We start from the raw sequence: 14,452 nt of genomic DNA, 5'->3' as shown, positions 1-14,452 counted from the left end.
TTACTTTAATGAGGTGTACATCTGTGTAAGTATTGTAAAATTGTATTTCTAGTCCACCAATTAGGGAAATCAAAGTCTGATCAGACTTAATTTAAAATAAACACCCTGAAAGCAGAAAGTCTGCTCTATAACCTTGTAGTTATGAAAACAAAGGGGTACGTGTGTCACCGCTGACCGTACGGCGTGCGCTGTATCCACGCTAACCCGCCGTCTGGGGCGTCGCAGTTGATGTCAAATCGATAACGATCCAGTAATTTGATTCCAACACGAGTTAAATGTAGCTGTGTACGTTGGTCTCTTGCTTAATAGATTGTCTGCTCATGTTAAGAGTACTTTATAAGCAAATTAACAGGAAGGTTGTCACTGTGTTTAGTTAAGCGTTGCACTCTCTTTTCTTCTTCTTTAATCAGGACAAGACCATCTTCTGCCAGAGGCAGAGGAGATTGCTATGATAAGTGCTCAGCTGGCTGCTAGGTTCCTCTTCAGCACAGGTTTTCACACCAAGAAGGTAGTACGGGGTCCTGCCAGCGACTGGTAAGCTCCGCCCGCCTCTTGGGTTTTGTGGGGTAAGGAGGGGTTTCACCCTCCGTTTCGTCCTCGTCCTCCTCTGACCACATTCTCTTTGTCCTCCCGTCCTAGGTATGACGCCCTCTGCATCCTGCTGAGACACAGTAAGAATGTACGCTATTGGTTTGCACACAAGGTCCTGTTTGCTTACCCCAACCGGTTCTCGGAGTACCTGCTCGAGTGCCCGAGCGCCGAGGTCCGCGGCGCATTCGCCAAGCTCATCGTCTTCATCGCTCACTTCTCGCTGCAAGACGGCCCGTGCCCCTCCCCCACCGCCTCGCCCGGGCCCTCCACTCAGGTTGGTGCCCGACTTTAGCGGAGAATGGGGAGGAAAACGAGGTTTCTCGTCCTGTGCTGCTTGTAGTAACCCTGCTGCGTCTGTTTGTTTTTGTTTCCCCCCATGTTTGTATATCAGGGCTGTGATAACCTCAGTCTGAGTGACCACCTGTTGAGAGCCGTACTCAACCTGCTCAGGAGAGAGGTGTCTGAACACGGCCGTCACCTGCAGCAGTACTTTAACCTCTTCGTCATGTATGCTAATCTGGGTAAGGAGCGCACGGCACTCGCACTCCTGACTCGTACACCTGCGGCGTGACTCGTACGAGCAAGGTTTCTGTAAAGATGGAAAGAATAATTTGCCCCTTTCCCATTTGCAGGCCTGGCAGAAAAGACCCAGCTGTTGAAGCTGAACGTCCCTGCTACTTTCATGCTGGTCGCTCTGGACGAGGGTCCCGGCCCTCCCATCAAGTATCAGTACGCTGAGCTGGGAAAGCTCTACACCGTGGTCTCCCAGCTGGTCCGTTGCTGTGACGTCTCTTCACGCATGCAGTCATCCATCAACGGTGAGTAGTTGTTGTTGTTTTTTTTACTCTTCAGCAACACAAAATGTGACACAAGCTCTGCAGATGTGAGCTAGTAATAAATCAGGAAGCGGAGTTGGAGCTCGATGAGGATTTTCATCCTTTCTCATGATCTAGTGACTGAGAAACACGGCTCTCTGAGCCTCTGCTGTGCACGCAGAGCTTGGAGCTGAGGGCTTTCATAGACGGGTTGAAGATGTATATTTTTTTTGCCTTTTTTTTTTTACTAACTTCAGAACTGCGTTTCAGAATATTTACTCTTAGTTTTCCCCTCTCCAGGTAACCCTCCGCTCCCCAACCCGTACGGTGACACCAACCTGACGACCCCGGTGATGCCGGTGCAGCAGCTGGTGGCTGAGATCTTGTTCGTGAGGACCAGCTACGTGAAGAAGATCATCGAGGACTGCAGCAACTCTGAGGAGACGGTGAAGCTTCTCCGCTTCAGCTGCTGGGAGAACCCGCAGTTCTCCTCCACCGTGCTCAGTGAGCTGCTCTGGCAGGTAAATATGTCCGACCCACTAGAATTCGGCAGGCGGCTCACTTGCAATGTCCGCCAGACCTCAGACTACATGTGTGTGTGTTGTGCGTGTGCAGGTGGCGTACTCCTACACCTATGAGTTGAGGCCTTACCTGGACTTGCTGCTACAGATCCTGCTCATCGAGGACTCCTGGCAGACACACAGGTCAGACCGGTGGCTCCGTGTTTAACGGATGAATGCTGCATTGTTGTTGTTTTGATCTGAGTTTATATCTCTCCTTTCCCCGTTTGCTCACGCAGGATCCACAATGTGCTGAAGGGCATTCCTGATGACAGAGACGGGCTCTTTGACACCATCCAGCGCTCCAAGAACCACTACCAGAAACGGGCCTACCAGTGCATCAAGTGCATGGTGGCCCTCTTTAGCAACTGCTCGGTGGCTTACCAGATCCTACAGGTACACTAGGGGCCCGATGGATCTTTCTTTTTCCCTTTCTCTCTCCTTCTCCTATCTCCCTACCTCCCCTTTTGTCTCCTTAATTACACGTCACACTACACAAAGGAACTTGTGACTTGAAAGTGCTAGACACATTTTGCTAAAAGACGTATCCACGTTGTAGTTCTCCTGTTGTCGGACTCGGTTACTGTTCCACTGTGAGCACGTATCTCCTGCAAGAAAGTAGATTTTATTTACACTTTCTAGGGAGAATGAATAGAAATAATTCTCATAAATAAATAATTAATAATGAACTGTTCCGTCAACATGTTTTTTTCAGTTTAACAGGAAATATTGTTTGTCTTCCTTAAAGGTCAACCCACCTTTTTAATTGAGCGCTAACGCCCTTCACTTTAATTAGCAGGTGGCTGGCGCAAAGATATGGTTATAGATATTTGTTCACAGCTGTAATGTTGATGCTAACTTCATAACTTCATACACACACACACACACACTCACTCACTATCTTGACTGGACGCCAGGCTTGCGTCACACTGGCTCAGAGTATGCTAGCAGACACACAGCTGGCAGCTTTGCAGCTTAAACTCAATTGATGCAGTGGAGACTCGCTGGGAAAGTGACCCTTGTGTCCATGACAACGCACACGCAACACCATGGCGACCAACTCTCAGAAGGGTGAACTGGAGACTCAGTTTCCCGTTTTACGCGTACACGGCAGCTGGTGGTTCATTTTAGATGTTTATCCTGTTTGTGCAACACCAGCAAACATTGACTGAATAAGAGCCAATGCGCTCTTTCCTTTTTTTCTGTCTATGAACATAGAATGCCGTGGTTCTAATCACCGTTTCCTCCTTGTGCACACACACACACACAGAGCAATGGTGACCTGAAACGAAAGTGGACGTGGGCGGTGGAGTGGTTGGGGGACGAGCTGGAGAGGAGGCCGTACACGGGGAACCCGCAGTACACCTACAACAACTGGTCGCCTCCAGTCCAGAGCAACGAGACCTCCAACGGATATTTCCTGGAGCGTTCGCACAGCGCACGCATGACACTCGCCAAGGCCTGTGAACTTTGTCCCGAGGAGGTAAATGGCATTGACGTTGTCCCCGTCACACACACACACACACACTTTACAATGCACGTTATCCATCACCCTTCAGTCTCAGGGGCGGTGCCCAGGGAGCTTAGACGTTGGAGGATAAAGCTGCGGGACAGAGTGGGAGAACAGCTGTTCAAAAGTGATTGATTAAGACAATATGGAGGGAGGGGGTCTTTCTGTTACATGCACATATATGAATAATGGGAAAACACCACAGTAAAACATGCCTATGAGGCCCGATGCTGCCACAGTAACAAGTAAACAATAGTGTGCAGTGGTGAAGCTAACAGAAATCCATAATATATCAGAAATACAGATGAGCTTCTACAGCCTGAATGAACATGACCAGCTTTTAACTGGATATATATCTGTATACATGTAACAACACTGAAGGGATAATTTAAGTACTGGATTTACAATTCATGATCAACAGTTTGAATGATTCATTTATCGTTTTCTTTATTTCATGTCTTTATACATTTGAGTTTCTTGGGCTTGTTGATTTTTCTGACATTTGATCAAATAAATGTTTGGTTTTAAGTAATTAAATATCTTGTCATTGAGTAAATTAATTAAGCCATTACATGTTAAATGTCCACCCTAAGCTACAGCTATGACTATGTTTGCTATGCTGAATATGTTTTGTCTTTTGATTCATGGCTGCAGTTCACAATGCATACAAATATCATATGATTTAAATTTTTTTGTTATCACGTAAAATAAGTTACTTGTATTTTTATGTTGACAAATCCAGTCAAGTGACACACTTCTCCTGTAATATTCCATACACAGCTCAAGTGTACTCAGGGAAGCCCAGGGAAGGTCAGTATTTCACCACAACATAAAGGAAGGAAATGAACACAAATCTTTTTTTCTTTTCTTTTTTCTTAAAGAAACCGGCAGAGAAACGAATGTTTAGATCACCGACACAGTGAACACTTTGTTTAGTTAGACCTGCACACTTTTGAGTTGTAGCTTAACGTGTTATCCGTGGCAGAGGCTAGAAGCATCGTGTTGTGTTGAGTCCCCATAGGCTCTTCCCATTTTGTCAACTTTGCTCCATTTTCTTTTTGTCCCCTTTTTTATTTATATGCATTTATGTGATGCAAGTGTTATGCAAATACAGGAATTTCAAGTAAGGCTCCACAAACTGCCCTGCACCTTTGACAGTTTATATTTGCAGTATATACCTTGAGATGTGTGTAATTGTTGGTCTGTAAAACTCTCAAACGATGTACATGACGTGCTGGCAACACAGATTGTGACCAAAGATTAAAAACAAACAAAATTGCCGCCCTGCGTCCCGAGTAAAGGAACAGGACAGGCGCCGCATAGTGTGACGGGCATCAGGAGGTCTGTAATGCAGCCGCTTGTCCTGCTGCATTACACACCCAGTGACTCGCCTAAAGACACGTCACTGACGCAGTCGGTCCTCCAGAGCAATCTAGCGCTCTTATTTATTACATTTTTTATTGCCAATATTTGCTTCCTCCCCAACTCAAACTGTGATGCCGCCAGCCACCTGCATCTGATAGCAAGCTCTTAGCTTCAGCTATACTTCAGTGTTCAGTTTACGACATTTCAAATGTGAGACCTCGACTGTACTGTGCTATTAGGCGAGACTTGTTTCTCATTATATCGTAGCCAATATACTAAGTATGAACAGGCTCTTTCTGCCTCCACTTTGGTACTTAACCGATAACGTTCTCACCTATTAGATGGGAGAGCTACTCCTTTAGGGGCAGACCCTCTAACTAGGATGTCAATCTTTTACATTTTATTTGCATTAAATCGGATTAATTTAAAATCTCAAAGGCAGTAAAAATGTCCAGTTTTGATTGATAAAAGCTAGATGGTTAAAGAACAGATGAGGAAGGCTTTTGTGACGTCACCAATAAAGCACAACCTTTTACATATTACAAATCTTTGTTGATAGCCTCACAGGATCGGTTGTATTTCCACTTCTGACTTCACATCACGTTTTAATATTCATGTCTGTGTATGTGTGCACACATGTTAGACCCAACACCATGATACATAGATATGTTTAACAAAAGGCTGGTGTTTCACGAGCGTAAGAAAAACACTTACTCACAGAAGAAGACGTTTATCTTCCAGCCTTGTCCTCTTTGAATTAGCAGCCGGATGCTCTTGGGTGTAGAACACACACATTTACTCGCCAGCGTAGCGCCCCAGACACACACACACACACACACACACAACCCCGGGAGCGTAACACTGCAGCGTTAAAACACATACTAGCGTTTCCTGCTGTGCACGTTTTTTTTCCCCATAGAAGCGTCGTCTTGTTTTTACTTTTTGCCAAGTTTAAATGTAATTTGCGATAACGCCTGTCTCATGTCTGCTTAGGAGCCGGACGAACAGGAAGCGCCGGACGATCAGGACTCGTCCCCTCCCGAGGACACCTCCCTGTACCCGCACTCTCCTGGAACCACACAGTTTCAGCAGGTAGCGTGTCGGGGCTCCTGCCCGCCGCTCGGCGCCCTCATGGCAGGCGGCGGCGTAGGAAGCGCCTTCTGGTTGCTTTCCTTCCTCGTGCGCTCTTTGGGAATGTCGGGTTTACCGTTTGCTTCTTGTTATTGTGGAGCGCAGACGGCTACTTTAAATCTCGTAGGCCAGTCACCATAGACAAAAGACATTATTTCAGGATTAGTTTTTAAGTTTTGATAAACAGACAGTATTATTTAGGATTATTGGTTAAGTTTGTCACATTAAAACCAGTTCCACCCTAGAGTCCCCTTGTTCTACAGCTCATATGACCACGATATGAATACCAGAACATATTGTACTTGATCTCTAACGAATCTGCAACTCCTTGCCTTTTTAAAAAAAAAAAAAAGGGAAAAAATGTGGTTTAAACTTATTTTCAGCATAAATATGATCAAGTCTGAGCAAGATTCCCCAAAAATGACTCCTCGATTGAGCCCACAGTTTTTTAATTGTATTGTTCCTTCCCATCAACCCACAGAGTAATACTGCACATCTTTAGAAAGATGACGACCTAAAGCATTTGGATCTGCAATAATAATCACAATAAACCCAAGCATTGACATGTTAGGAAGCATAGTCGGTCCAAAAACCATGTTAAGGAGTTTACGGAATTATTAAAACGTAACTTTTTTTCAAATGTAAAACAACACACCTCTTGTCACAATGGTTACGGTACTTTAGGATTCAAATGAATTAAATCGGAACTGTGGATGAGGAGACAGCACAGTTTTAGTTTTGAAAAAATAAAATTCTCATTTTCGGGAGAAGAGAAAAAAAGGGCGTCAGGTTTCATTACATCTTTTAATGTTTTAATGTATTCTATTAAACTGTTGTGTTTACACTGATTTTCCACTTCCTCCCCCGAACAGAACAACCACCCCCACGGGCAGCCGTACACCGGGCCCGCTGCTCAGCACATGAACAACCCTCAGCGTCCCGGTCCGGCCTCTGCCCCGACTCCGGGCCCCGCCCAGACCGCCCCATCCCCCGGCCCTGGTCCCACTCCCGGCCCAGGCCCGCGAGCACAAGATAACTGGGAGAGCACCGAGGAGGTCGCCCCGACCCCGAGCCTGGCCCCGGCGCTGGCTCCGACCCCGACCCTGGTCCCGACTCCGACTCCGGTTCAGGCCCCGACCCAGACCCCGGTGCTGACCCCGGCCCCGGCCCCCACGGCCACGCCTACCACCTCCACCACCCCAGCGCCTGCCCCACCTAAGGAGTAACGACCCCCTCTCTCCTCCTCTGCTGTGCCTCGAGCCTCCATCGTCCCGCTCTCCTTCCTCTCATCCTTTGGTCAACAGAGCTCCTTGTCGGGCCCCTCTCTCTCTCGCTCTATCTCTCTCTTCTTCTCTCTCTCTCGCTCCCTCGTCCCCTCTCTCTCTCTCTCCCTCCCTCTCTCTCTCTCTCTCTCTCTCTGGCCCCAGGGCAGGGCAGAGCCAGGGCTCCATCCCTCCCCTAGGCCCCCTATCTCCCGCCGGCCTCCGGGCGGCGCTCTCCCCTGGCCTGGGGCCGCCTGACCCGCGCGACAGGGGCCTGCTGGCGGCTGCGGAGGAGAGCGGAGTGGACAAGAGTTCTACTAAAGAAACACAGATTACCCGGAGCGGACGATGCTGACGCGCTTGTCTACACGACGAAAAGGTGTACATAGTATGTTAATGTTTCTGACTGTTCAGATCCCCCGGTAGCATAACTCTGTGTGGTTTGCTGTTGGGAGATGTCGCAGATATTATTGAGGAAAAAAAAACACAAAAAACAAAATGGATATTATAAATAAGAAAAATGCCCAAAAAAAACTGTAAGAAGACAACGACTCTTTGTTTTATCACCCATGCTCAGCAGTAAAGTTTGTTCTGCCATCGGACAGTTAACTGGTCATTCAACTGTAGAAGGACGCATTGTTATTATCATAATTATATTATTATTCTTAAGCTCCTTGGCAACCTTACGACCCATGCCAAATCAACTCACGAGCTGTGGTTGGTTTTAGTGTGAGATATGGAATGGTTGGGTGGACTTTTACGGTGTTTTGGTTGACGTGAAAAAGCAGTGATGCAACATTGTTCTGAAACTCATTGCCTTTCTTTTTTTTCTTTTGTTTCTTTTGTTTCTTTCTGGTAATTAATTCAATCCTTTTTGAAGCTCTAGTTAATATGCTGTAACATTTAGCATGGCTTCTCACCAGAATAGTGTAGCCCAAGGGAAGACTTGTGATCATAACAACCTAAAGCTGTTCTTAATCCACATCTCCAGAGGGGTGTTGTTACCCTTAGGTTTTTTTTTCTGTTTGGGGTTTTTATTTTCCTTCTCTCTTTTTTTTTTTCTACTCATCTACCCTATCTACAATGAGGGCGATATTTTGAACCAATGTATGAATAAGTGGCTTTTCAATTGCACATTATAATCCTCCAACTTCAACATTTGGCAGTCCGTTTTTTTTTTTTTTTTGGTGGGATAGACGGCTTGGCTTTCATTGTTAGGAATTCTGAAAAATGAAACACATATGCAACAGAATCGCTGCACCGGGGCCTCCCGGTGAGAATAGACTGTGGTTTGCTTCTGTCTCTTCACTAGAGCCTAGTCCGAGACAGACCCGCTGCCCGGTCGGCCGCCTTTTCTGCCGTGGAGCCGGTCGGGGTCGGCGTCTCGCCCCCGAGTTCGGGGCCGATCCCGCGGCTCCACGGAGAACCGGTCCCACAGCAGGGTTGTTCCGTAAGAATAGCGGCTGGTTAGTCATGTTGCAACTTGAGCTAATTTGTAATTCTGTAGGAGTAAAAGGTAAACATCAGTAAATACTGTATTTAATTGGTAACTTGAATGCATGTATTTTTTTTTTGAATTCTTTCTTTTCTTTTTTTTGTTGTCTAAAACATACCAAATACTCCTGCAAATGAAAATATTCTGCCCATCGTATTATATTTAAATATTTTGCTCTTATTTTATAGAATTTATTTTGTTGTATTTCACAAAAAAAAATAGAATTTGATTTAAGAGGAACATTTTTGTCCTTGTGTTATTTTTAAAGGAGATATTGACTGTACAGAGTTCTGCGCCCTGTTTTTTGCCGACTTTTGTTTTGGCCATGGTGTGACGTTGAATTCTGGAGCTACAGTCGCGATGTGGACTTTCACTTTGTGAGGTTTTTTGTGCACAGAAATATAACAAAAAAAGCATTGCGCCCTTAGCAAATAAAGAACATGGAATCTTGCCCGCGTCTCATTTTTACTTGTGGACAACGACCGGCAAACATCTGCCGAGCGACACCAGAGTTCATCCAGAAAACATGCACACAAGCTAGCAGCTGACTTTTTATTTGATGTTTTTGTACCAAGTTGGGAAGTTGTGGGTGGTTTGTGGTTTCTGCATCTGCCAATGTGGGATGAGGTCATTAGGAAGACCGAGCTGAAACTAATGCAGTCGAATACTCTGTTGTTTTTGGAGGATGTAGTTTGTGCTGCAGTTGAACTCATTTATCCGACCTCCATGGATCTACATGGGGTGGACAAAATAATAGGAACGACTAATGTACTTCAGTTCAGCAGCGCGACAAACTACATCCTCCAACATGATTTAACACTTTTCCAAGTCTGTTTAAAAACAAGAACTGAGCATGACTCAAGGTCGGATATATTGCATTACTGTTGGATGTGACTGCGCTAGTTTCAGCTCCGTGTACCTAACCAACTGGCAGCTGAGGGTGTTGCGTCATTCGAGTTTCTGTAAATGTGACTAACGCATCCTGCAAGCGTTGAACTCGGGACATCAACCCTGCAATACATCCTTTGGAACCGGTCACTGTTGCATTGTGGGAAGTGTAGGAAGTAGTGTTTCTGGAGTTCAACACCTAATCCAAACTCAAGATATCTCTGCTGCTTCAGCTGTGACCGTTTTCTTATTAAAGGTCCGTTTGAGTGCCCCAGCATTATAGATCGGACACATTTTCATCTTTCGTTCCCAACTGGAGGGAGGTGGGCACCCTTCAGGAAAATATTGAATGCTTCTGAAATACAAAATAACTTCTGCTTGTCTCAAATTAAAACACCCCGCTCACTCTTTGCTCCACATCTTTAAGTGGGTCAAACGTCTAAGCATTTCCAAAGACTTTGGAAGGTCTGCCTTATTAAATCAGCCTATGCTGTCTGATACAAGAGCGCCCTCTAGTGTACAAGCACTGAAGACCACCGTATTGGTTTAAACATTCTTGAAATCCTACCTAAATATTCCTTCATAAGGCTAGTTTGGTTTAGTATTCAATACAAACCACAGCTTCAATGTATCTTAACAGAATGTCCTGTATCAGTCTACACTGTATGTACCAATACTGTCCTCCGTAAGTTACCTGCTGCAACAGCAGTTAGTTTGATTAGCTCTCATTTTGGTTTTCCAGTTATCAAGTCAATCTGTTCAATGTAAAAAAAAAAAATAGCCCTGAACAGCCCAAAACAAACTTATGTTTCATATTACAACTGTAAATAAATCCTGTTTGTCCACCTGGAAGCCGAAACGTGTTTTTTTTGTACACTGCAAACATTTTGACTCGTAGACAGCAACAGGTGTTCCAGATGACATTTACACAGCTGGACTGTTGATTGAACTAGCGTTTAATCATTACTTTCATAATTCCCAGCTGTACCCGACCTGTGATGTTTGGAGAGAAGGGCTTATTGTCATCTTACTGACCTGGAAATGAATAAACTGAACAGATTCTTTTAGAACACATTTTTTTATTATCAAGAAAGTCAGATTTAGTTCTCCTTCTCCTGGACGGTCTTTGTTCCACGCAGTCTGCCGGTACGACGGGCAGCGATGAGACCGACCTTGCGACCAGCAGGTGCGTCCCTCCTGATTGTTGAGGGTTTGCCAATATGCTGGTGGTTACCACCACCGAAGGGATGCTCAACGGGCTGCAGAGAGGAACAAGGACGTCAGTCACAGGAACCGTCATTTGTTATTGCAGTTACATCCTCAGCAAGAACTAAACGTCCTCTTCATTTCCTTACTGTGCCGAACACTGTCTCGTTTCCAGAGCGCACAGACTGCAGCTCTTCAGAAAGTGGGCCTTATATTAGCTGCAGAAACCCCACGCCAAACAAGCTTCTGTTTAGAGAGTGGTTTTCCTTTTTTTTTTTTTTTAAAACATTAAAGTCACATTGACATTTGGAATGTGAGGGATTCCTTTTCAAATGAAGACCCTTAAGGGTTAAACACCATCCAAGTAGAAAAGTGGTCCAGCCTTCAAACATGATTCTACAGTGAAGACCACAGCCTCACGTCGGCACCACCTCTTCCGTAGAGCAGTCTGAAACCGCTCGCATCTACAGGCGCTCAAAACGTGCTGCATTCAACACGTGCAACGTCTGGAAAACTTCTCCAAGATAAAAATGTACAGGTTCTCCTGAGCTATTGAGAACTTGTGGGGCGCATGTAAAAATCACAAGACGTTGTTAAAGCTTACACCTTTCACTTTGAATCACCTCGTTGAAATGAGACAAATAAACTTGCAAGTCAGTGAAATATCTTTTCATCAAACTTTTATAGATTAAGGCCGTTTGACGGGACCAACGCAATAAACTAAAATTACGCAGACAGCTGTTCACAACGCAACAGAATCTATGTTGCAAAAATATAAACTAAATGAAACGCGTTCATAAGCGCATCCACTAAAATCAAGATGCCATTGGTCTACCGTTTCTCCTCCTTTGTCGACTTCATAAAACCCGTGGTACCTGCTTTCCAGCGTAAACACAGTTGCGGTGCGCTCGTGTTCACTTACGTTCATGGCCACACCACGGACACGGGGCCAGCAGTTCCTCTTGGCCTTGTACTTGTGGTAGGCACGACCGGCCTTCAGGATGGGCTTGTCAATACGACCACCTCCGGCAACCACACCTGTGACAAACAGGACAGCGCTGGTCAGAAGACGCACCGATACTCGTGAAAGTAGTCAACGAGGAAACGTCAGCTCGGCAACGCATGGAGGATCCTTACCGACGACAGCTCTGTTGGCAGAGGAGATCACTTTCTTGGAGCCGGAGGGCAGCTTGACTCTGGACTTCTTGGTCTCGGGGTTGTGGGAGATGACGGTTGCGTAGTTTCCTGACGCGCGGGCCAGCTTGCCTCGGTCACCGGGCTTCTCCTCCAGACAGCAGATGATGGTTCCCTCGGGCATTGTGCCAACGGGCAGGACATTGCCAATGTTCAGCTGGGCTGTGGGATAAAAAAGAAAGAATAGTCAGACACGGGCGTCACACTGAAACACACTTCTATCCAACGTGACCTCAATTTCAGTTTACAAGAACCTGCGGCGTCGGTATTCTAACAATTAATCACACGACCTTGAAAAGGCGCTGCTGTGTATTAGTCAGATGATGCACGATTCTAATTTTAAACATTTAAGACTCAATTCAGACTTCAGGACTATAATGCTCTCCGTGGATCGGCCCCCAAAACATCCTGATCAGAGCACCCGTAGCGATTTTGGATACAATTTATTGTCAGTTGCCAGATGTAAGATTGGAATTCAACACAACATATGGCTTCATATCCATCGCTTGATGGCGCGAAAACGATACAAATGCATCTGTAATGACACCGATACATCAGAACCACGGTGGGGCAAAAAAATGTGAGCACTGGGACAGCGGGGTCGTCGGAACCGGTTGGGGCCCCGCGTGCCTGGAGAGTCCACTTCTAACGCTTACCCTTCTTGCCGCAGTAGATGAACTGTCCGGTGTGGATGCCCTCTGCAGCGATGAAGAGCTCTGTCCTCTTCTTGAAGCGGTATGGGTCACGGAAGGCCACTTTGGCCAGGGGAGCACCACGGCCAGGGTCGTGGATGATATCCTGAGAGAGCGGACACAACGTCAGTCTGCATTCACTGACAAGCAGGACAACTTCAATCTGCTCCTAAAAAACGTGTCTTGGGTTCTCAGCCAACTTTACCATATTTATGTTTGTTTTGGGTTGCATTATAGTTACTTTCCCTCGTTCACACTCCAGATTAGTGGGTGGCAGTAATGCACCCGAAAGTTGTTTGCCAACCGCCATACAAAGCAATAGAAGAAGAAGAAGACAGCTGTACCTTCACGATCCCCTTGATGTAGCCATGGCGTTCAGCGAAGTCGATGTGACGGAGTTTAGCGGCACCTTTCCTGTGGTGGATGTGGGCTTTGAACACGGAGCCCGCACCTTTTCTCTGTCCCCTGATCACACGTCCCATCGTGTACTGCAACGGGAGGACAAGACGGTTATTCACCAGCTAACAGGCCTGTGGCTAACGGCCGACTTCTTTACACACGTTCCTCTTTCTGGAGATAAAGTCTGGTCCGCTGTGACAGGAGTCTGCTCAGACGCAGTGGGGACTCGCTTTGAGCTGAAGTTACAAACTAAAACAGACACGGAGACGCTTTCCTCCTCCTCGCAGTGAGCTAGCTGTTGTGTGCTAACGGGACGCTCACAGCGGAACATCGGTTGACAGTAACTGCGCAACTTGCTGCCGCTTTAGTAGCAGTTATAATACATTTAAATAACATTTACTTTGTCCAAGCGGCTCAGGTCAGAAGATAAAACACATATCCGCCCCGCTTGGAGCGGCTACCGGCCTCTGAGCCGCTAAACCCCGCCGTCACAGCACCATGTTATCACCGAGCTACTGGGAACCACAAATAAATGCTCCCCAACATGTCTGCCAGTAAAATACTCAGTATAACGTATTCTTATACAAATAGCGAACATTTAGAAGTGTGGCATTAGAGTGGATGAACAAACAAAAACATGATATAGAGCAGATTTCACGAAGGGAATCGGACTGTAGATGCCATACCTAAACTCCGTTGACGGAAAGAGGAAGTGCGAGGGGCAAAGCGTAGGTTTTCTTCCGGTGAAAGTCTCGCGGTGCATGACGGGAGTTGGAGGCAGATATACATATCCGTGTAGGGAAAGCACATTCTGGATTTATTAAACGGCCTATTTCCCCAAACGTCCAAAAACTAATTTCCCGGTGTAGAATGCATTTTATTTATTTATTTAAATTTTAAGTTGACCACCTTTAGCAATGTGACTGAAGAAACAGAGCTCCTGCCTCGCGTCAAAACGATTTTGGATAGACAACAAAAACAAAAATGGCATTCTGACTTTTGACATTTCTCTCTTTTTTGTATATGAATGATTTAAACTCATCTATTTTGTGACATGATTGATCTGATCATTATTATGGGCAAATATATTCATTGTAGAAAATGGAGAAATGCCAAGCTCTTTTGTAATTTTGAATAACTTTCAATCAATTACTTGTACTCTAAAATAGGCTAAAATTGCGGGGAAACATTTTATTTCTTATAGTTTTTTTTAGAAATCTTATTTTTTCATTTATTTTGATAACGCTTGTATTGTAGTCTATGTATCTATTCTCTAACTTAAAAAGTGTTACTGTACAGTGGACAATGTATTTCAATTTATCTTGTACAACTTCTACATTTACA

At 45.5% G+C, this 14,452-nt stretch overlaps 2 protein-coding genes across 4 annotated transcripts in view; one reads left to right on the top strand and one right to left on the bottom strand.

Annotated features, from left to right (window-relative positions):
- Nucleotides 1-9,179, top strand: part of usp9 (ubiquitin specific peptidase 9) — a gene marked incomplete at its 5' end in the record, with an annotated part of 33,439 nt that extends 24,260 nt beyond the window's left edge. For 2 of the 3 annotated variants that reach the window (XM_079231423.1, XM_079231424.1), the window contains 10 exons: nt 411-534; nt 640-865; nt 983-1,112; nt 1,224-1,409; nt 1,707-1,927; nt 2,022-2,110; nt 2,206-2,362; nt 3,237-3,449; nt 5,835-5,933; nt 6,845-9,179. In XM_079231423.1, the coding sequence (XP_079087549.1) occupies nt 411-534; nt 640-865; nt 983-1,112; nt 1,224-1,409; nt 1,707-1,927; nt 2,022-2,110; nt 2,206-2,362; nt 3,237-3,449; nt 5,835-5,933; nt 6,845-7,198 (1,799 nt within the window). In that variant the 3' untranslated portion in view covers nt 7,199-9,179. Of the gene's footprint in view, nt 1-410; nt 535-639; nt 866-982; nt 1,113-1,223; nt 1,410-1,706; nt 1,928-2,021; nt 2,111-2,205; nt 2,363-3,236; nt 3,474-5,834; nt 5,934-6,844 lie in introns of all 3 variants that reach the window. The other variant, XM_079231422.1, reaches the window with a different exon arrangement.
- Nucleotides 9,180-10,682: 1,503 nt separating this feature from the next.
- rpl8 (ribosomal protein L8) lies at nt 10,683-13,841 on the bottom strand. The gene is made up of 6 exons (XM_079231395.1): nt 13,795-13,841; nt 13,054-13,197; nt 12,674-12,815; nt 11,961-12,179; nt 11,746-11,861; nt 10,683-10,876 (listed from the first exon to the last, which is right to left on the bottom strand). Exons 2-6 carry the CDS (start codon nt 13,189-13,191, stop codon nt 10,718-10,720), a joined length of 774 nt encoding a protein of 257 aa, XP_079087521.1. The 5' UTR covers nt 13,192-13,197; nt 13,795-13,841; the 3' UTR covers nt 10,683-10,717.
- Between the last annotated feature and the right edge of the window lie 611 nt (nt 13,842-14,452).

This window comes from Taurulus bubalis, assembly GCF_910589615.1.
Source record: "Taurulus bubalis genome assembly, chromosome: 15".
NCBI lineage: Eukaryota > Metazoa > Chordata > Actinopteri > Perciformes > Cottidae > Taurulus > Taurulus bubalis.
This window is presented reverse-complemented; position numbering and strand designations above follow the sequence as displayed.